At 38.8% G+C, this 24,722-nt stretch overlaps 1 protein-coding gene across 2 annotated transcripts in view; it reads right to left on the bottom strand.

The window, feature by feature from the left end:
• The window catches only part of LOC115429427 (ras-specific guanine nucleotide-releasing factor RalGPS1), a 140,777-nt gene that overhangs the window by 104,859 nt on the left and 11,196 nt on the right, over window positions 1-24,722 (bottom strand). For both annotated transcript variants that reach the window (XM_030148837.1, XM_030148838.1), the window contains exons 2-4: window positions 13,664-13,803; window positions 7,306-7,410; window positions 6,898-6,948 (exon numbers count right to left, since the gene is read on the bottom strand). In XM_030148837.1, the coding sequence (XP_030004697.1) occupies window positions 6,898-6,948; window positions 7,306-7,410; window positions 13,664-13,720 (213 nt within the window). In that variant the 5' untranslated portion in view covers window positions 13,721-13,803. The remainder of the gene's footprint in view (window positions 1-6,897; window positions 6,949-7,305; window positions 7,411-13,663; window positions 13,804-24,722) is intronic.

Raw genomic sequence — 24,722 nt, 5'->3', positions numbered from 1 at the left:
TCCTGGATACTGTTCGATTTGGTAAAATATTCCATCTTTGTGTTTGCACATGTAAACACAGTATCCCAATTTCAGTATCCTGGATACTGCATCATTCTGGAAAAACCCAGATACTGTAGCTGTCATCCTCTGATAGTATCCAGAAAACTGTTATATGTATATATTTGATACCGGTTACAGACAGTTGTGGATTACTGCACATGCACAAAATGATGTTATAGAAATACAGACACGGCGGTGGCAACATAAGCATCTCACTACAGTACAGGAGCGAAAGAGATGCAGCGTTTTGTTTTTCAGTGACGTAAAAACTTAAAAATACTTGTCAAATCATTTGGAAATGCAACAACAGGAATAATATCAGCGTTCCTAAAACTCACAATACAACAAATCAGATACTGGTGGAAAACATGACGCAACCGTTACTAATGGATTAGCATTAAAACCAGTCACTGAACATCATGACGACCCTCTACAGATCCAACGTGGTCAGAATAACATCTGGAGGACATGTTCACCTGTTGATCTCCTCTTCCAAGACAAATCCACAACATGATGTTAGCATTTAATAGTGCTACAACTGCTATTAACTAAAGAGGCCTTATTTTGTGTGCTCACAGTAGCTTTAAAGTCAAATTTAATATCAGATTAATGTAACATATTCTGTCATAAACATCACAGGTGCCTGAGCAAACAGCTACAGTAATTAATGTGACAAATGCCTTACTGAAGAAGCCACTCTTATCCATAGTTATGTTTTGTGTCCTAAATTAATTCCATACTGGACTAACATATTTAAAACTTCAGCAGACATGCTTCATATAGAATTGAAACCTGATCCACTTTTGGTTGTACTTGGAGCCTCAAATCAATTTTCCCGACTTAACAAACACCACCATCAACTGCTATCTTATGCACTTATCATAGCAAAAATGCTTGTTTTGTTGTTCTGGAAAAAATCAGAAGTTCCTTCAGTTAAATTATGGCTGGAAGAAATGGTTAAACCAGTTCTCATTGTTAAATAAACTACACCAGTTTATTCAGATTTGACATCCCCTTCAACAACATATTGATAACTCAACCTGAACATGATTACAAATTATGTGGCCTCCCTTGGTGTGATATGTCATAAGTCCTGGGATGGGGGGTGGGGGGGTGGATGAGGGTTGTTAAATTGTGTGTTTGTTATGTTTGCTTTCCTTTGTTGTACTTTTGGTTTGTTCACTTTGTGTTTATTTCTCAAAATGTAGACAAATTCTAATAATAGCTGTTTTTGTAACTAAGTTCTGAATAAAAAGATTGACAACAAACAGCTGCAGTAATGAATAACTGGGATATGAGTTTCCAGATTTCTCTGTGAACGCCATATTCTGAATAAGAACAAAACCAATTCAAAAGCCTTATAACCAGAATATGCTTTCCTTGCTCCAAAATGTCCCACTGATGCTCTGCCCATGTCTGATGACACTACACAGTACTCCAGTTTATTCAATCCAAACCAGCTGATGGAAATTGGTCTAATTTGCATTTTCTTTTCCATAATATTTCAAAAGTTTCCTTCAAATTTGCTGGACGTCTATATGGAAAAACATCCGATGTCTAACGGGTAATCTAGCAGGTCTTAACTTTGCAAAAGATTGTCCTGTGATGATGATTTTAGGGATTATGGGAGGTTTATCTTCTTTGAACCAGCTACTGTCTATTATGAGGCAGTGGGATGAGTTTCCAGAGAGTGAATAGAAACCCCCAGTGCTCCTTATCTGGAAAGTCGTAGCTTCGAGTGGTGAAGACGGAGCTGATGATAAAACCAAAACTCTGGTCTTCAAATCATGTATATTCCAGCGCCATGGCAATAAATTCAATGTTAGAAGAGCGAGTCTAAAAGATTCATTATTCTTAAATCATTTCCAATATGTTTGCTCTACGTTTTGTGTAAATTCAGTTACTGTGTCACTGTAACAATACTGATGTAATTATTTAGATATTTTGCAGTGGGTTTGAGATGAAAGTGCTCACCACAAAAAGAAGATGCTTAAATTTGTTGCAGAGCATCACAAGGAGAGCCAAGCCACAAAAAATAAATGTGTACCACTGATGGCATAAATAACTTTCATGTAAACATGTTGACAGAATACTTTTTCCGAAAGACAACTGCACTGTTTACGATACAAAAACACTAGCCTAAAGTTACACCAATTCAAATTCAACTAGTGGCATAAAAGAACACTCAAAGACAGAAACACTGGCACCAGGCCTGCGCAACACAGTCATTAAATATTTCTTTTTTTTCCTTTTTTTTTTTTTAAGTCAGAATGGTAATTTTCTTGACATGTCAGGGAACACATGGTAATCCAGGTCTCATTGTGGGGGAATAAAGCCAGTCAGGGGCTACAGACACAGGGACTGCACCGTACATATCGTCCTTCCATTAGCTTAATAATAAAAGCTCGTAGGGGGGCTGGAGTCGCTCCCAGCTGACATTCAGCAAGAGTCTTGGTACACAATTATACTGTGCAGATTCCAAATGTAATGTCAGTCTGCTTAATGTCTGTGAGGGACCCTGAACGTCAGCCATGTTTGGGGTGTTGAGGGAAAAGTCGGTATAATGATGTCATACTAAACGCTGTATGAAATTTATAGTCTTTGACCAGTCAGACCATAATATGAGCCAAACATCACTTTGTCACTGGTAAGAGTAGTTCAGGCACTAAACTCAAATATCACTCAATGTCAAGCATTTAGTATTTTATGGTTTTCTCTTTGGTGTTGGGTACAAAGGACTGACAATAACAGCCCAAAGATGGATTTTGTGGAACACGTGGATGCATTTAACAAAATATAACTAATAAAAAGAGACAGCATACAGTCTTTTACAAGCTATCTGTATTGGCAGTGACTAATATTAGACATCTGACCTGCAAAATAGATCCCACCAAGGTTTTTAAAGGCTAGTTCAATGTTCAGCTACAGAGTTATTGATTCATTTGAGTTAGACATAAGGTTTAATAAGGTCAAAGACAGTCAATAATGAAAGTAGCGGTCCACAAACTCACTAATTTGGAGAGACTTGTGCTGGAAAAACATGACTCACTATTTCGCAACCCCTAAAAAAAAAATCTAGACAAATGAAGACCCCACTGTCATTGTGGAGGTGCGGTAGAATAATGGTGGACCACACTCATATATTCTGGTCTTGTCCCTTTATCAGGCTGTTTTGGGAAAAGTGTCCAGAACAATCTCTAAAGCACTCAGCTTTGAGGTTAATATGTCATTTCCCACACTATACCTTGGACATCCCCCAGGGGATTTTAACAAGAATGATTCTTATTTACAAAAGATTTTTATGGTAGCCAGCAAGAAAGCTTATCTCGAGACGCTGGCCTCAAAAACACCGCCCGTCTGTGGATACCTTTATAAATATTGTGAATCAGTTACATCTTATGGAGCTGATCACTTACAATCTGAGGCTACAAAAGGATGTAGGGGAAGGACACTGGAAAAAGTGGACCCTCTTCTTAGCTCAGTAACTTCAAAAATGCTACCTGCTTAAACCTCCTTAAGCAGGTGTAACTTGTATACATACACATTTACACTGTGTGAGAAAGCATATTTATTTATGTATTCATTTATTATATTTCCAATGTAAATTGTGACTCCCTGATCCTGCTGCTTGTGTTATGTATGCTTAACCATGTTTGTAGTAAAACAAGAAAAATTAAGTTTAAAAAAAAAAAAATACAATTAGTGAAAGTCTGGTGTCATATTTTGGTCTAGAATAAGGGAAGAGGAGGTGATAGTGGTAGATTAATTAGCAATCAGGTTTGTTCTGCTCTTTAAAAAGTAACCTGGATTTAACTATGCAAATACGCAATATCCCTCCATTGAATAATTACTGCACAGATTAGCATGTTTCAGCTGCAACAAGTTCTTTAACCCTTTAACTGATGCAGTGAGTAGCCTCTCATTTCTTAAACAACTATCAGTTCAATTGAGTATAAACATGGGACTGTGTTTCAATGGACAAAGGTCATGTGGTCTGATGAGTCCAGACTGACCCTGTTCCATAGAGATGGGTGCATCAGGGTGGGAAGCAGAGCTGCACAATATATCATTTGAGCATCATCATCACTATGTACGTGTGCGCAATAGTCACATCGCAGGTCCTGCAATGTAAGAGGCAAATGAACTCAACATGTTCTTATCTAATTTCAACCTGGGTACCTGACACAGCGATCCACCAATCGCAATCATTCTTAATCAGTTTGCCAAAGCAGACCACGCCCCTGCACATGGAGGGAGCTGCAGGTAACAATATTGAAAAATGAGCGACAAACAAGAGAAAATCACCGAAAACGAAGACTTGGGGCCGAAAAGAAAAATGTCAGTTATCTGGAATTATTTCAGCTACAAGAAGGATGATACTGAAACATGTGTTCTGTGTCGACAGTGCCTTCCACCTGTCACCACAATGACAGGAAACACAACTTATTTGTTTGACCATTTACATCAGCACCACACAGCTATTATATTCACCTGAGTATTTTTTCATATTGCAATATATATTGCCGGGTTGAAAAAATTGCAATGTCAGTTTTTTCTAATATTGTGCAGCCCTAGTGAGAAAAGAGGTGGATGAAGTGATTACCCATCATGCCTAGCACCTACAGTACATGTCTGTGGGGGCAGTGGTGTGATCTGGGGTTGATTAAGTTGGTCAGTTTTGGGTTAAGCAATGTTATATGTCTATAAAGTGGGGTCAACTGAACCTGAATATACTGAGCGACAAGGTCTGAGCATCAGTAGATTTTTTCTTCTCTGATGACACAGATGACAACACCAGGATTTATTAGGATCAGACTGTGAAAAAGCCCATTAAGAATCTTTGGGATGTGATGGAGAAGACTTTACACAGTCCTCTGACTCTCTATCATTAATATCCTGGTAAAACATTAATGTATATATGGGCAGAAATAATTGTTGTGACATTTATTGTGGCATTGCAGAAGCATTGCATGACAGTGAATGTGTCCATAATCACAGCTGAGTGTGATCCAATGAAAAACTGTGTGTGACTTTTTTTTATGCAGGCTGTATTTTAGCCTTTAAAAAAAACAACAACTGTGGAGCTGTCCACCGAGACATCACTAATCTCAAAAAAAGGAAAAATAAATGGTTGTGCAAGTGCAATTGGAAACATTTGGAAAAATCAAAAAGACCTTTGAGACGGCTTGTGAACAAAACCGCACTGAGTACTTGCGAAAAACATGCTTCTGCTACAATTAACGTCTATTATTACGCCTTAATATCTCTACCATCTCTGCATGCTTTGTTGCCTGTACTGTCTGTAAAAGTGGAAATGAAAATACTGAGGGTAGAGCAGCAACTGGAATGTCACTGGCGAACTGAGGGTGAAACAGGGTTTCCAGTGGAGAGTTCAGCCACTGAGGCCAGTCTGAGTTCAGCCCAGTGGCAACAGCTGTGAAGGCCATCATGGCCAGCATTAAAAGTATCTGAAACTGAAGACCGTCTACTCAGTGAGGAGGGTTGGATCGATGAAGGCCTCATTTTCTATGAAGCGAGTATACAATATCTAACCTGATAAATCAAATCAGAAATGCTTTGAGAGAAATAGAAGAGGTCACAGTTAAACGCTGAATAGACAGGAATCTTATATTGCTTACTTTATTTCTTAAACCCATTTTACAGCCAAGTTTAGCAAGAAAGTTGTTTTCAGTCAACCTAAAGAAACAACAAACTTCAAACAAACCTCATCACAGCATAGAAACAGTGTTAAATGTAATAAAGGTTGAATACTGACTAGGGCTGGGTGATAAAACGATAACAATATATATGACCATATAACTTTTCCTTGATAGAAATATGTAACATGTTCGGTATAATTTCGATAGAATTTATTCATCCATGTTTTGACAGACAGAAGAACAGCCAATCATAATTAAGTAGTGCCGCACCGAACCAATCACACTAGAGCCATGGCAAGTTAGGTTGACATACACAGCACAGGCATAAGAGCAGCTGCAGCACACACGCTAATGTCTGGGCTGCAGCGGGAGATAATGAGTGTTCCCTCAGGAGAGAATTTTTTTTTTTTTTCCCACTCATTTTAACAATGAAATTTTGACCGAGAACTCGGGCGACAAGGTTACTGAAAAATAGGGTACGGCATAGAAGCCGGCAGTCGAACATTCAAAGCCTGTTAAGTTTAATTTTCGGTTTTACTCCAGTTACGGTAGTTATGGAACACACCCCCACATATATACCCCCAGTATTGTTTGGTGAAGTCGGTCTGTTTAGTTTGTGTTCTCTTTTAAAACTTGAAAGCTTTTACCTACTGGTCAGTTTTAGTTTAGTTTTAAATATATATACCTGTTTTATTTATCTAAAACAGTTGTATAACGTTCTTCAGCACATCTGTCATGTTCAACCTCTGACAGAAAATAAATCATATTTAAATCAAAAATAACCTTCTGATGTCTTCACAACTAACTTATGAGTAACGGAAAATTTAAGTTTGACAAAAATAGTGATTTGATTTATATTGTGATACATATCAATATCGTCTGATATGAAAAAAATGATCATGATATGATTTTTTCCATATCGCCCAGCCCTAATACTGACAGTGTCTGGAGTCTGGAGTCCTAAATTGATTGAGGTTTTGTGCATTCTCTTTGTCAAAATTTCTGTAATTGTTTTAAAAGTAAAATCCTCTTGTCTTCGTGTACTAACAACAGGAAACCTGGAATTTTGCCATAAGAGCTGTTAGGCTTCAGTAAGTGGTCAAGCTAACACATTTGCGAAAGACATTAGATCTGTTTTCAGGAATGAAAGCATCTTCAAAGGGAGAAAAAAATATGATGGTGGAAAAAGTCTTACCTCTGGCTGTATCGCTTTGAATACTGGTGAGTCCATGAGGGTGATTTGGCTCTGGAAGAAAAAGAAAAAAAATCCACATTACCTTCCAATTCTGAAGAGATGTGTGGAACTGTGAGGTCCCTGCATCAGTGAGGTTCAGCTACTTAATTTAGTCTTCACTCCATGGCCAATGTGGACTCTGAGAATTATTACAAGGCATTTTAATCTGTAGTTATTTTCATCTAATTATCACCAAACAACAACATGTAACTGAACACAAACCTTGCCAAAGCCCTGTAGAGTTTTAAAGCTGAACTAATCAATATTTACGGCATAAACACTGGCTCAAATGTTGAAGTGTAATGTGGAAGGTGCTTGTGGTGTCTGGTGTACTACGCAAATATCAAGTTGCATCTCAACAGTACTCACAGCAAACTCCTCAGGCGTCACCTTCAGCACATCAAAGACGACTGCATCGTAGCTCTTGGCGTAGTCCACACAAGGCCCATCCAGAGAATCCGAGCTGCTGCTGGCCTGAGACACACATCCAGCTGTCAGTCACAGTCAACAGTGCACAAACTCACACTGTATGTTAACGATTCAAACCTGAGACGCATATAGGGGCAACCACTGGAACTATAGGAGTGTACCTCATCTTAAACAGGGATATAGAAAAATGCAGACGTTGACAGTTTCTTTACTGTTACTAATGTACAATAGAAACAGACGACTACAATGTGACATTTTAGTCAATATGAAAAGGATGTTAAAGAATTACTACGAGTTTGCTTCGTTTTTTATGACGCCTGTTGTCATTGAATACCAGTGTAACTCTTTACATAAACTGTGAGTTGAAAAGGAGCTATAACATATGTTGTGTACTGTAAAGGAAATGCACATGGAATGGAATGTAAAGAGCCTAATCTGACAGACATTTAGAGCTTCAGTCCATTGGAAGGTTATTCCATACCTCTGTATGCAAGTCGGAGTTCTCCTATTGTAATTAAAATTAGTGCTGTCAAATGGTCAAAAATTTTAATTCGACTAATCTCAGTGTTGCTGTGGATTATTTTCGATTAATCACAATTAAATATCATTCAGTTTTAATCTATATTAATTGTGCCTCATTTTGCATGAGCAAATAGACTCAAGAAAGAAGGGAATATATATGCACTTAACAAGTTTATTAAACACCTTCAACAGTTTCAACAAATCAGCTTTAAGCAGAACAACTGTTCCATCTTGGGTTTTTTTGTCCTCATATTTCCATCCAAAGGGCCAGAGGGCCAATGTGCTGTTTAGTGTCTTCCATCTTTATGGGTTGGTTCTACTGCCTGTCACTACCAGATCAACTGCCCATTTGCACATGTGCGACACTAACTCTACTTGGACAAACTGCCTCAAATGCATTGGCAGAGACGTTCAGAGTCATTCTGCGCTGCAGATGGGTTAATTGTGTTAAAATTTTTAAATCAGATTAATCATGATGATGGATTAATCTGCGTTAAAGCATTAAGTTTAACAGGTCTTTTACAGTATATTTTGCTTCCACTCTATATGTTCTTTTAGTGTGCTGATTGAAAAATGTCCAGAGTGCTTGTAGACAATATGATACCACACTCTCACCTCTACACTTCTACTTTGATGTTCCATTACTGACAGAGAATTTTACAAGTTCATTATTACTAAATTTCAGTTCCAATCCAGTTATCTTAACATAACTACATTGGCTAATGTTAGCATTAATTTAGTGGTGCATCTGTATTTAATGTGTTTAGACAACACTATACACTGTCATCCATGTTAACATTTATCAGGTGCCATTTAAGATAAGATTTCAAAGTTATCAGTGTGACAGGTGTTTTAAGTAAATTAGTTATCATCTAAGTATTAATCCGTTTGACCTGCTCTATCCCTGCTCCATCCTCTTGTCCACATATGGTCATTTCTAGCCACAAAAAAACAAGATGGCAGAAATATAACCAAAATGCCAAACTGAAGACTTCAACACAGCATTTCTAACAGTGGGTGTTCTCACTGTGGCTGTGCCCACTCCTCTTCTACAGTCTATACATGATGATGTTTCATGCACGATGCATTCTATTAATCAAAGGCATTGAAGATTCAAAGACATGAGAAAACAGTGTCAATTAAAACCTCATAAGTAGACTAGCCTTTTTACCACAGCTCGTCTCATTTATTAGTAATTATGCATGACTGCTAATAAATTAAAAAGCACTGGGTATCCCTTGCTTGCTTTGGAATTCTTTTGTATGAGTCAATCAGTCTGATTTCCTTCTGTATTTTCCTCTCGCCAACACCAACAGCACCAAAAGTTAAAATAAATAGTGGGTAATGGTCAAATGGCCAAAATGCCAAAGAATTATTCTTTGAAATGATTGATTCAACCTGCACCGATTCCACCAACACTGCATTTTTTATTCCTACCATTAGAAAAAACTACATTAAACCAAAACACAATAGCACCGCTTAATAAGGCCCTTTATAAGAGTCTACAGGCAGAGAACAAGAAAAAGAAAGGAGACATTAGAAACACAACACAACATACAGTTACTGAACTCATGTGAAATTCTGGTAAACCAGAAGACCAAACACTTTAAAAGTAAAAATAACTCTCACAGTGTGATTCACTGCATTATTATACTGAACCAATGATTCGACCAAGTTAGACCAGATGCTGTTTCCTGGCGTGTTACCCATTTGGAATTATGATAATATGGCGTAAATGCCTCTGATGTTTCCCATCGCCTGTTTACTTAGCCCTGATTCAGTCTGCTTTCACTGCTGACTTTTTATCCTTCCTGAGCTAATGTGTCTCAGTCCTGGCATTATAATCAACTAAATCTGACTGACTGGAAAGGACTTTTTTATTTTATTACATATAACTTGGAAAAGGAGAACAATAAGCACACACGTGCACAAGTACTTTTTCAGAGTTTATACAAATGTGCCTGCACATGGAAAATCCTGCCTTTGTTGCAGTGGTATCAGAGGGACAACAAATGGTAACATCAGCAAGTCTTTTCAACAGACCAGAGGAAGCGGCTCAACAAATTCACTACAAAATAGACTGAAGCAGAATCTAACTGGATGTGAGCAAACAGAAATGACCAAACTATGGGGCTAAAAAATGAAGCTAATGTAGAAGAGCCCAAACCTGCAATTCCTTTAATGTTACAAAGCTTAAATTCACTGCAAAATCTAAATGTTTACAGCCTGGCACAAAAATGATGTGTCTATACCTTAATTCCCTGTTCAAGACAACAAAGTAAGTTAGCTTTACCATAGTTTCACCTCACAATTGGCCACCTCTACAGCCCATTAGTTCTGGTAAATGTGCATCATGGAAGGTCTCGCTGCTCCTGTTGCCAGTATAAGGTCATACTGGATGCACTAATGAAAATCAGATGGATTACAGTATCGCTGGTGGAAATTTCTGAAAATGATAAATACAATTGAGTATTTAATAATTTCCATATAGACCTGCTTTTCACTCTGTATTTTGGTCTCATCTCTTAGTGTAAACTGGCAGCAGAACCTCAGAACAGGAACAGATCCTGCTCTGACTAGTTGTGGTGACGTTATCCTGCTGCACAGTAGCCTAATGTTCTTTCTGAGCATGATGCAATGCTGGACTGGCTACCTCCGGCCATCATAAAGACAAGTGTTAGCAGAAAGGATATGTAGTCATGTAAGCTGCTCCTGAAAACCTGAACCGGGACAATAAAGACTTTGTTGCCATTTTCCTGGAAACGATGGCTTATGTCAGAGTGGGGCACCAGATTGCCACTATTTAGCCTCATCTTTAGACCCACTGTGACTACGTTTTAAAAATAGGACCACCAATGCCACAAATATGCCCCCCGTTTGGCTGGAACCACCAATTAGGAGTCAATCCAACATGAAATCATGTTTACAGATGAGGTAATATGTTCATATGAAGTTATGTTTCCTGACATATTTACTTTATGTCATTCCACTCTAATGAAATAGCTGTAAGTAACCTTAGCTAACATAAAATGAAATGATCACTTTAGACACATTAGCTTGGTTGCCTGCAAAAATAATACAGATATGATGCTATGTGGCTGAAATAGTACTTTATTACTGTTACCAAATTATATGATTATTCTAAGGGCGCACAATTCAGGGGAACAACTCCAGTTGATATTACTGTGGACAAGACTGCAGCTGGGATTTGAGATCAGTTTGCTTGGAAAATGCACATATTATGGCCTGCAGCCTTTTGTAATTAAACAACTGCAAAGGCTGTCGTTTCAATTGTGAATATGGATTAATTTTGCAGCTTTAATTTACATCTATCGTAGTTCTGGCGTTTACCTTGTTTACCTTTACAGCAATATTATGTCATCGATATATACAATAAAATAAAGCCTAACTAAAACTGCTGGCTTCTCTGCAATTGAATATTGTGGGAAACATTTGATATAATGCAAATACACATCAATTTAATAATATAATGCAGGTCAAGTAGGTTTTTAAAGATTTTTTTACAGTTACATAGTAGAAATCATTAAATATTAAATAGAATCAATCAATGAAGCTACAAGAAAAAAATATTAGTGTAGACATTGAACCATCCTCAGATCAGCTATAAACTCTAACTATGAGTGACAGTCTAGATCCAGGTTACTAAATATATAAACATAAATGTTTTCCTGACAATGTTTTTTATTTATTATTAAAAAGAAGCAAAACATGGAGACCTGTTATATTTGACATGAACTCTCCCTCTTTCTTCTCCTCACACACAAACCTCTACATCTTAACAGTGAGTTTTAACACAATAGAAAAGTCACTGTGTTTCTAAACTGAAGTCAGGTTGTCACATCTACACTTAAGTATTTATTTGTCTGACTATGTTTTGCTTTTACAAACTACATTTTAACACAGATACCTGTACTTCCAACTAATTTATTGCATAGTTTTAGTGCATTTGAGGGTAATCATCCATTATTTTTGTTTGCATCATTGTGTGCTTTCCTAGCATCAAGACCAGTTTTGTCCTATGTTGATGAAACAATTACACCTGGAATAAATGATCCCTTGGTGCACAAATAAAATCCCAATTTTTTCCTCAAAAAATTAGATTTTCAATTTTTGAGTAAAACTACAAAAGACAACAGAAGCCAGCATGCCATTTTTGTGAGCAGTCTGCAATACAAGGCACTGCACCATACGTCAAATCTGTGACGGTGTCAGAAGTTATACCAATGTGAGTCAGTGACAGACATCAGTTGTGCGTGTGTTCACCACGTAAGACGAGTGATCCCCTTGCGGTTATATTTAACTTGGGGGATCCATGCGTGGAGAAGACCGACCCAGGACACACTGAAGGGATTATATCTCTGGGCTGACCTGGGAACGCCTCGGGATTCCCCTGGAGCTGGTGGATGTGGCTGGGGAGAAGGTTGTCTGGGCTCCTGTGCTGAGGCTGCTGCCCCCACAACCCGGATTGGAAGAAGACGGAATGGTACAGATCCGTGTGGGACAACGTAAGGTGAGTGATCCCCATGCAATTACATTTGAATTGGGGGATCAGTGCGTGGACCACGGCTTACATTGGTATCACTACTGCAGGCCCATCACAGATTTAAGGTCCATGGTCATTACACGGACCTCTGTGAAAGACTGCTCTCACATAGGAGGCGGAGCCTACGGTAGTCCAGAGGGGTGTGGCTCGGAGGCACAAGAGAGGTGAAATTGATTCGACAATTTCCCTTTTTTAAAAAAATCATCCTAATTTAAACATCCAATTTCGATTTCAAATTGGTTAATCGCGCAGTCCTAATTGATCGGTGCATATTTCTCACAAAAACAAGACACAACCAACATCAGACAAAAACTGTATTAAAGACTTGAAACCAAAACATGCCTATAGTCTACAATTTTATGGCTTTTTATGGTTCACTTCCTTCTTTATTCAATGTTGCATCAGTGTGCAATCACATTTAATAATGAAAATTAGTGTAAGCGGTTTTTACTCAACAAAACAACAATGATGGAAAAGATGTAACATGATAAAACAGATGTATAAGGGATACTGAACCAGAGAGAAAAGGCATCAGAATGGTTTGACTTCTATTGGTTCTGTCTGTATTTTTAAATTTTATTTAGTTGAATTCATTAAATATTAATGATTAGCTTACACAGACACAGCCAATAGAAAGGTTCTTTACGCTTTATATTGAAAATGTCTGCATCAAACTATTATTTTCATCATCAATTAACTTTTTGATCACAGTCTGGATAAACTGATTAATTGTTTGGCACACAATATGTCAGAAAATCATAAAACAGATCAGTGTTTCCAAATGTCTTGTTCAGTTCATAATGTCAGACTGTCAGAGGAAGGAATATTCAGATAAAATTTACATTTAAGAAGCTGGAATCAAAGAAATGTGACTTTTTCAAATAAATGTTGATTAATTTAGTAAAAAGTCGACTACTAATCACATAATCACTGTAAGTGGAGTAGGAACACTTGGTATATGTCTATAACAGACTCTTCTTTGGTCTAATGTTTAGTCGCCCTGTGTAGAGGAAGAGCTGGAGGCACTAGAAGTAAAACCACTGTATTTGTGAGAATTGCACACAGATGGAAATACAATCACGTGATCATGTTTCTTCGGTTTCCTTACAACTGAGTCAGTGTGTTGTCGCTTTTTGACCTGAACCTGAAACATTTCCAACTAAGCGTACATGAAGGGAGCAGACAGTTTTCCAGGTGAGCTTGCGTTCTTACCTCTGAGGTGACTGAGTTGATGCTGGTGCCATCCGAGAGCCCGTTCCTGCGATACATGCTCACAGAGGGACGTATGGGATGCACAGGTCAGGGCGACGGAGGCCTTTAGCTGGGGGGCACACATAACCTCTCATCCATGCCTGAGGACAAACAACACCACACATGAACCTCTTACACACAGACTTTTTCAGTACTTTGCCTCAAATTAGTCAAAATTACAGGAAAATACGTATTGTCTGAGTGCACTGTCGAATTTAAAATAATGATCCAGTTGTTTTCCAGTCTCCTTGGCCGAGCAGCTTGGTGGTCCCAAAAAAGAATGAATATAAACACTGACCTACATATTCTAATTGTCCCAAAGAGAGCAGTATAAAACCAACAAAGTTTTTCTCCAGAAAAGTCCTATTTTATTTGAACTGTACACACTGAAAGATGAAGATTAATAAACCTGCTCTGACTGTAGTTTGTGAAAACAAGTCATTTAAACCAAGCCATATCTGAACATACCAAGGATCAGTATGTGACTTATCCAGCCCACCTAAAATCAATATCTGCAAATATTCCACTTGCAATTTAATCTATTATCAATTATTAATTTATACCAATGAGTTGACTGAGACCTAAACTGAATATAGTAGAAAGCAGAGAATTAATGAGTTCAGCTCCATCCAAACAAGCTGAAGGACAGTGATGCTGTTTTCAGTGCTAAAGTGCCCTCTAATGTACAACTGAAAAACAACACCACACACCCTCAGAGTCACACACACACACACACACAAGTGCACACACACACACACACACACACACACACACACACACAGGCTGATGTATCTTTACTCCAGTCAGTGACAATTACATGGACTGTTTACACTGATACATTTGTCCCCATCTGTGAAGATTTCTTGGACGTTTGTACTTTCAGAAACTCCCCTAAACTATAACAGCTGGATTTAGTTTCACAGAGGACACTCCACTGATGTTACATGAACAGTTTGTTTGTCAGAGTTTTTGAATGTACAATATAGTTAGAGCCAAGTCCGTCTAAATACTACAGACGATACAATTATTATCACCGCACAGAGGTTCCACTGAAATGTGCCATTAAGTTGCATTTGGGTAGCTCATATCTCTAGTGTTCTCCTGAAACTCGGTCAAAAAAAAAAAAAAAAAAAAGAAAATCAATTATTTTGTATTATTCTTCTATTATTGTAGGTCTGAGGTCATTATGCAACTGTAAGAGTGCCTAGTCAGATTTTTTTTCTTAGTCAACTAAAATGCCCTGTGTGAAACGGTGGTGCAGTGGATAGTAGTGCCTCACAGCAAGAAGGTCCTGGGTTCGATTCCAACACCAGTCAATGGGGGTGGGACTTTTCTGTGTGGAGTTTGCATGTTCTCCATGTGTCTGCATGGGTTCTCCACAGTTACTCCAGCTTCCTCCCACCATCCAAAGACATGCACTGATAGGTTAATTGATCAACCTAAAATTGCCCATAGGTGTGAATGTCAGAGTGATTGGTTATTTGTCTCTATATGTCAGCCCTGCGATGACTTGGCAACCCGTCCAGCACCCCCACGTGACCCTAGTGAGGATAAAGCGGGTTCAGAAGATGAATGAAGTAAAATGCCCATCACTGATCACATTAAGGCCTCAAATTTTTTTCCAAGCTCAAAAGGAGAAACTCTCTTTGCAACAACTGCACCTGCATATCCATTTATATTGAGTCAATTTAGTTTCTATGTAAGCGAACACTACCCAACACAGTGAATCAGCTCTGTTTTTACTGAAAATGTATGAAAAATGGCAAAAGTCTCAACTGTCTTCTTACGACATCAAAGGCACCAATACTGCAGTGTTCTAATGGAAATATAAAATATCACATTATCATACATAATCTATCACAGAGTCACCACCTTGTGCTAAAAAATATGTGAGACTAAAACATGCTTTACATCTCCAGACATTATTTCTATTCTGTATAAAGTCTAATATGCACAGGTAGGCATTAGTCTATTTAACACCCTCACAACTCTGGAAAGCTTCCTTCATGTAAACAGCTTTATGCAATTAACATATTAATATATATTTCATCATCTTCCTAAAATTATATATTTATTTATTTATTTTCACTTTTTTGCCTAAATCCTCTCCTCATGATGCTGGTCCCCTCTTGTAAAAAACGCCCACATTCTCAGCTGAACAGATCATGTGACTTTACCCTGTAAGATAATTGCATACGTCAAGATTAAGACTTAGGCCTGGTTACATTTTTTGTATATCCTGAAATGTCTGAAAAAATTACCTTGGCGATTACTTGAATTTGCATTCATGAGCAATATCACTAAAAATGTATACTTATCTGGAGAGAAACATTTAATATGAACACATTCTATCCATTAATTCCTGTATGTTTTTTTTTTTTTTTTTTGCAACAAAAAATATGCATCCCACAGCCTGAATACAGTTTTTAATGCCCAACATTAAGACATGTAGCCTGGTACTGCTAAGATAATTCATAAATAAGAATTACCATGAGGTTTATTTTCTACTGGGTATTATCAACAGACTCATACTGAAATGTCCCTGGATGCAACTGGACAGACCTACAGCCGATCCAAGCCCAGACCAAAGCCCACGCTGCAGTCACAGGTGGCGCTCTGTCACCATGACAAACCGCATCTGGCTCGATCTGGATCAGATAAATATTTGTGAATGGCTCCCCCAAGTCTGGACTCTGTGAAAATCAGTTAGAATTGGAGTAGTGTCAGACTGATGTGTGTCTGGTTCCAAGGCCAAGAGACAAGGTGAGATCAATAAAAAACACACTTCTAACCATTAGGTGGCAGCACATGCCAATAATAATACAACACTGCAAACCTGTAGTGCAGCACGTCCAGACTCAGTGTTTACAGACCAGTACTCACACTGAAAAAGGAGGAAGCAGTCAAGTCAAACAGCTGGAATATATACCCATAAGGCAATGCAGAAAGGTAATAAGGGACGTTTTTAATCCTAACATAAAAAAAAAAAAACCATCATACTAAAGAAATAGTAATTATCGGAGTCCATTTTTGTCATAGTGATGAAAAAATGTCATGTGAACAGAAAATGACAAGTACATCAAAATAATGACATGGGAAAGTAACATCATTTTGAGATGCTAAAAAATTATTTGAACAAGAAATGTCATTGTTTTGATTTTCACTGTTATTATCACTGCAGCAAAAATACCCTTCTATTGGAAAACAACAGCAAATATCACACAGATGCATTTATCTCAGTAAGTCGGGCACTGTGTACATGACGATTATGCAGAATTGAAGTAGGACGCAGCGGCAGATAGTGGCTGACTTATGTGTACTCATCATACACTGACCTTCTCTGTCAGTAGCAGTAACTCTCATACCTACCACTACCCAACATTGTCCCAGTTTGCACCTTTTCTTTTATTGCTGAGGTGCATGAATGAACACTTCAAAACGCTCTCTACTCAGATTTGTGTCTCATTTCTATAGATACTGCAGAGTGTGTTTCAGATACTGAGTATTCTGTCCTCTACATGACAGGAATACCGGCTCGATCCACACACTCATTATTAACGTGGGCAAAGCGAGATGTATGAGGCTCTGCTGTACGTCAGAGAGGAGGGCAGAATGAGGGAATAAAGACCGGAGTGATGAGCCCACTTAGTGACGTCAGGAGGTGAATATTCAGAAGGCTAAAGCCGGCAGCGTCTGCATCACAATCTGCTCCCATTAATTATCCACCAGACACACTGTTCTCTTTCTCCACTAATGTTCTGTGTGTCTCTGATGGTTGCTGGTGCATTATACTCCATTAAATTATCTAATCATCAACAAGCCCCTAATCGAGTGAATCACACCAGCATTTCCACAACTAACCTCCTCTGTCTGCCACTTCAGACTTGGCATCGACGTGTATTTTTCATGATCTGATCACAGTGTGTCCCTTCACACTTGACTGTACATGCATCTCCACAGATAACTCATTTTCATTTCCCTGATGGGCAAATAAAAAAGAGCAAATAGTTTAAAATGCAGCACAAGCTTTCACTTTCCTGCAGGCTTTGTGGATGCAGCACAAGCTCTTCGGCCTCAACAGACAGCCTTCGGGAGGTTTCGAGAAAGCATCAGAAGATTCAAGTTAAGAATGAATGATAAGATGTTTATTCATTCATCTTCTGAACCCGCTTTATCCTCACTAGCGTCGCAGGGGGTGCTGGAGCCTATCCCAGCCACTTATGGGCAAAGACATGTCAGGGGTTAAAGCAGTGTTTTTCAACCTTGGAGTCGGGACCCCACGTGGGGTCGCCTGAAATTTCTAGTAATTGATCAAAATAAAAACTTACTAAAAAAATATATGGTGAGTTGAGAGACACAATCCCAATCCATAAAAGACATGACACACTGTGAGTCTGAAACTGCAGCATTGTGGTACTGTTTATCTTTCAAATGTTCATTGTGGTCGGTTTCAGATGCTGCAGCTCTTTCATAATTCATAGTTTGAGTTCTTGTTTGTTCAGTATTAATTGTCAGCCTTGTAAATCCAAGCTGGACTGACTGTACATATCCTGACCAAGGAAAATAAAATTCACACTTTGTGCAGTAATCTACACCTGGCTTTACTGCCTCCGTCCATAATAATATACATTATATAGACTAAATGTCCTCTAAAATTAATGTTTATTTGCAACATAGTATAGGAAACTATTACATGATCAAAAACAAAAAAAATTTAGCCAAAAAAAAGTCTAAGTTTTGAATGTCTGGGGTCGCCAGAAATTGCGATGTTAAAATGGGGTCATTAGCCTAAAAAGGTTGGGAACCAGTGGGTTAAAAGGTTAAATGATAAGTTGCGTGAGATTTTTTCTTATGTCAAAAAACAGTAGTGTGAAATCAATAGTGTGTGAAATACATATTGCACCGTTTCCAGGTAAATATTACACTTTACAATGGATGATAATGGGTGACAACAGAAGGTGAACAGATGGGTCAGTAGTATTACACAGATGCAGGTACAGTTCATTGGCTCATTAAAGGTGGGGTAAGAGATCTTAGAGAAACGGTTTGAGCAAGCTACATTTTGAAAATACTCAATTCAAAAGTCCAAACCCCTTTCTTCAGACATACCCCCAACATCTTCAGACATCCCCCAAAGCCATGGCATGCCCAATGCTTGTTTGAGGGTTCACGAGCACTGCACAGCAACAATTCTCCCGGCTCCAGTGGCTCCAGCTCTGATCTATGCAGACCTCATTCAGTCTCCTCTAACACCCCCGCTCTTCCAGAACAGCCCCAGTTCATACCTATCTGACTAACGTTACATTTTCTACTGATTTATGTTAGTGACAAAACAGTTTACCGGTGAACTTTCCATCCTAATATAACTAATATAGCCAAGCTCTGGCTCTGGCTTTATTTCCTGAACAAATGCTCCAAATCTCTGAGAACGCACGATTCATGCACGAAGAGGGGTACATGCAGAAGGGGGAGGGACAAATGGCAGTTGAGTTTGATAGACATAGCACCGTTCAATCATTTCGATTGGGTGCTTAAAATGATTGGATGGTGCTTTTTCAGTCCTGTCCGTTCCACAGGTGACTAAATTTTTTTAGTTTTGTGTTAGAGCATTTAATTAATTGGTTGTAATCAGGATGTGAAGGGGATTTTAAGCAATATAGTAAAAAATGCTCCAGGAAAACATCTCGCAACCCACCTTTAAGTTGCCAGTAGAGTAAATAGTACATAAATGCCTGTACAGTCCATAGTATCACACGTATGCCAGTGGAAATGAGACAGGTTGGTTACCAAGGTTACAGGCCCCCAATAGGCAACAAGGATTTTAGGAAGTGACATAAGCCCCTTTTGCAGTTCCTCTAAACTTTTCAGTAGACTTGCACCGATTCATCCACCATGCTCGGAAATTGGCTGTTTTTCACATGATCGTCCATGACCTGCGACCGGCCAGTCAGTCTGACACTGACTGATTCTGAGTGCAGGTGAAATTCCTGCTGTGCTGCATCGCAGACCCGGGGCCAGTTCCAGATAGTTATATATGAGGCGGCAATCAGGAGTGTGAAGGGGGCACATGTTGCTGACGGAGACGGCAACGGGGTACCTTTGAAAACTTTCATTTGAGGGGGCAGGACGTTTGTTTAAGGGAGCATTGTCCACTCTTGCCCCCTCAGAACTGGGTCCAGCCAGGCCTGAGATAATTATCACATTTGTACAATAATTTTACCCTCTATACGATGTATGATCAACTATTCCAAAAATCCCATAATGTACAATAATTTCACCCCTTCATTACTAAATTAATTAATTACCAAACACACATAGGACACAGATCTTTGGCATAGTGCTGCACTTGTTTTTATTCATCCTCTCACGTGTCTCTCTACTGGTGAGGCGGGACCTTGATTCAGCCCAAAGCCTGTAGAAGTTGTGAATGTATAAATGATGTTAATTTGCTCTATTCATGCAGGGGTTCATCCTGTGCTCCACACTTGGGCTTTTCCAAAGTTCTGTTCGATTATTTAAAAGTAAAACTGGGTTGCGGCATGTAATATGTAAGAACTATGATAATGTGTTACTACAGCAGATGGTCTGAGCCACGACAGAATAAAACATTGGGTGTGTATGATAATTTTCCTTCAAATATGATCATTTTCAGCTGCTGGTACGATACAGGAGTCACTAAAAACCAGGTGTTTCAATCAGTGCACCTGTTTTCATACAGAAAACCTGGCACCTTTTTGCACACTTTTCTTCTATTTTTAAAATAAATGTTCAAATGGGAAAGCTGCATTGCAATGCCTTGTGTGATGTGTTTGGAAAAAAATTTGATTGGAATTGGTCAAAACCAGTGTCGGCCATCCAAGCACCCTGCAAATCGGAAATCGGGATCAGCCCAAAAAATTATAATCGGTGCAAGTCTACTTTTCAGGAACTAGGTTTTTTCATGCATTCAGACAGAATATGAAACAGACCTCAGTTTCTATAACCATTTTAGCTCCTACTCTGAGGCAGGGTCTTTTGACGTAGCTCTTCTTCTTCACAGTGGTTTGCTGTCGATTATGTCGCTTAAGTAACACGTCATTGTTGCTACCATGGTCCCTTATTGCTCGTGTGGAGGCAAAATGAAAAACTTCTCTGTCTGAAAGCAGCTAAATATTCACACCGAGAGCAGCTTGTCTGGAAAGATACAGTCAATTGTGTACCCACAGGAAAGTATGCTGAACGTTAGTACAGATATTGAGTTTATAATAAATATAATCAGGTTTCAGATGGACGTCGTCTAAAAGTTTTTTTAAGAGGCCAAAATCAAGAGAAAGAACAACACAATTAGGAACACAACATCTCCTGCAGCTTCCTTTCTGCCCAAAAAAACGTGGTTTCATGCTGATATGGAAAAGTCCAGAAAAACATAGTTGCTACTTAATTTAAATGGCTTGTTGTGTTATATATGTGTATGATATGTAAGCTGCTATGATGAGTCATTTTCCCTCCTCTGCTTGGGATTAATCTGTGCTTCTGAATCTGAATTTAGAGAGCTGTTATGTTTCTTTTGTGAAGAGCCAGGAAGACCTTGACTCATATCTGCTAACATTTAAGGTGGAATTGCTGTTACTCGAAGTATGATTTGACTGTGAATTGATCAATGCTCCTATAATGTTGATGTGAAGACTTCAAAGATTATATTTGTTTTACTGATTATCTTGCATTGATGCTTAAAACGTGTTTATGAACATGTACTAGTATCTCTATGGGCTTTTGCATCAATAAACACTTTAATGTGATGTCACATTGACTTTCACTTAGAGAGGACAGCCCTTCAATCGCTCGTAGGACACACTTCATTTCACACTGATGAAAGAATGTTTACACACACTGCCCAGGCTTCCTGAAATGAATAATCTAATTATAATTACAATGGTTCATTATCTGTTATTTCGTCTTATGTGAAAACAACAAATTGAAACTGCAGAATAAAGCAAACAAATGCGGCCTATTCCCATAACTCTCTGTGTGATGGTAGAGTTTGACAATGGTAGGAGTGTGGATGTTCTTCAACATGACACCGAAACAGGACAGAAATTTGCATGAAAACAACACAACGTGAATGTAATTAGTGAAAATGAATTGTTTGTATGGAAGTCATGAGAAGTAGTATGAATATTTTGGACCATTAGGCTGTAGTAATGACCGCTAAAACAGCAATAACCAACGTATACTTTACCATTCCCTCGTTGTCTATTATTGCTTTTTAGCTCTTTTTATTGACCTGCTGTTTTCCTCAGTGAATGAACTGTTGTCATCAGAAGCATGTTTGCAGCAGCAATGATGGGACAGTAGTAGCCCAACTGCATTTTACACCCACATCAAACACTAGCAAACCTATCTTGGGTTAAAAAAAAACACAACAAAAAAACATGTTGTTTGGTAAAATCTCTTACATCATGCAGTGCTCTCACATTACAAACACAGCGTTCTGCTCCCACCGCCGGTAACGAAGCCCCTCTCACTGAACAAACACCCTTTTAGGGGAGTCCCTGAGAGGTTTGCAAAAAGGGGTCAGAGCTAAATTATCTCTGCAGCAGCATGGTAATCAAATTTTAAGAAGCCATCCTGTAGGCACGGGGATAGTGGGGGGTAGGGGGAGCCAGCGGGGGGGCTAACTGTGGTGGCTGCTACAGCTTTATGCTGCTTCTAATGGTTTGTCTTTCAGTATGCTAACTGCTTTAACCTACAACACCAAGGACAGAGTTAGCACATGAAAAAGCATCACAAGTGCCATAACACTGTCGTGATATCAACAACAATTTAAGACTAGCTTAATTACATGTTACAGAGGAGATTGAGATAGATTTCTTTGTATTGAAAACTGCATCAATAAGCACGAAGGATGCGAATTATTGATGAATCCATTAATCATTAGTTGGTTGACCTTATCATTAGATTAACAATTAATTGATTTTCCTGACAACCTGAATTTCTCTTTCGATAAGGTCTATATGAATAAAAGCTAAATACTGTTTATACACTTCATGAAAAAAGCATGTCATATTCCTTCATGATTGATTTATTTTACCATTGGATTCAGTACAGGCAGTGACATTTATGGAGTAGAACTGAAGAAATTCTGCAGAGAAATTACATAAAGTAAGTGGCTGTAAAGAGGGGCAGTTTAGAAGAAATGGGCATTTCTGACTTTGCATCACTGACATGATGGAGCGAGATTTCTGTGGAGATGACCTGCCCCCCCCCCCCCCTTTTTTTTTTTTTTCTTTTTTTTTTGTCCACGGGACATACCTGTGGCCCAGATCAGGAGCCTGGAGGATGTTTTCAACTTCTGTCTCACTGACCAGATAGTCCAGATGACCGTGGACTACACCAACCTCCAGGGAAAACGCTCTGATCTGATACAGACCCTACATTTGTGCGTGTATTGGGGGGGGGGGGGGGCAACGCTCCAACAAACAGACGGGCCGATCTGTGTTTCGCTCCACCATGTCCCTAAAGTGATTCTAACTCATCAACACCATGATCCAATTCGATGACCGGCTATCCCAACTGCAGCGTCACAGCAATAAAGCCTTGTTTGGGCAGTGGCACCCCCTACTGTCAGCACCATAAATCTTGCCACAGAAAAGGGCAATTAACCGACAATGAATAATTTCATCTAGCAAAGTCTTACTGACAATTAATTGAAAGTTGATTAATTGTTTACATCCCTAATAAGCACCAATAAGGAAGAGAAAATGTCTCATACTCCAAACAGCAGCCTCTGGAGCAGAGACATTCATTAAACACAGAAAATCTGCAGTTCCTTGAATGGCCACTTGAGGCTGATGCCCAACAGCCACTAAATAGGGGCTCCACAGCGGCCTGGGTGTCATAGACACAGCTCTAGAAATACAAAGTCAGTGTGTATTTTCCAGGAGCATTTCTGGACTCCAGTGTTTTCTCATTAATTATGGACTGTTAACAGCGGTGGTGTGTCATACTCTAATTTGGCCCAACAGTCTCATTACAACCTGAAAATATTGTGGTGAGATGACTTATGCTTAACAGAAATAACAAGACAACTGAGTCTCATGCACAGCCTTTGGTTTGAGGAGTAATTACGCTGGAGAAACGAGTTTTGAGTAATTTGTTCGCATTTAGTTTGTGTTAACACAGGGGCCTGTCTTCACTTGGGCATAGTGCTATCCAAAATAAAGGTGAATAACACATGACATGATGAACAGAACTGCAAATATGACGGAAGAACAGAGCAACAGTTCATTTATTCATTATACACTAATGATGATATAATTATGAATATTTTGCTCCATTGCTGCAATAAGATCCTGTAAGTAAAATCTTACACAATGGACCTTTATTTGATGCCACATTATATGTCAGCTAGTCTGATAGTTAGCGCTGCTAGAATTAATTAGTGTATTTATACATCATGAGAATTTGGGATTCCCAATATACAACACAACTGTATATTTTAGGATCCATTACATGACTAAATTACAAGGGCGTTTGAGGTCAGTGTTAGCATACAGCTGCACTGGCGAGTTTCAGCCTTTTCTTCAAATATGGTCATTTCATTTCCAAAAAAACAAGGCTTCAGAAGATCATCCCACAGTTTAATGAGTGACATCAATGAGGCTTTGTACAACTTTTTATGTCCATTCTATAGATTCAACACTTTAAGCCCATCTCCCAGCAAAGAGATTCCTAATGAGAGGAGACAAAGGCCCAATCCCAATTCACCCCTAAGCCCTCCTCCTTAGCCCTAACCCTTGAAATGGAGCTGCAAGGGTTAGGGGTTGAAACATTCCCTTATGAAATGGGACAACCCTTCGCAACCTGTACGTCATCAGCAGTCATCGATGTCACTATTAACAGATATGACAAATTTGTTTCTGAAAGTATTCCCCATGATGTCAGTAGCTGTAACCATCTCTGTTCCATGGGCTTTGGTCATCTTTTTCGGACTATCAACCGCAACCCGCAGAAATGCGATCTATAACACACTGAAATGGCA

This window comes from Sphaeramia orbicularis, chromosome 12 (assembly GCF_902148855.1).
Source record: "Sphaeramia orbicularis chromosome 12, fSphaOr1.1, whole genome shotgun sequence".
NCBI lineage: Eukaryota > Metazoa > Chordata > Actinopteri > Kurtiformes > Apogonidae > Sphaeramia > Sphaeramia orbicularis.
The sequence above is the reverse complement of the archived record's forward strand: the minus strand, read 5'-3'. Positions and strand labels throughout refer to the sequence as shown.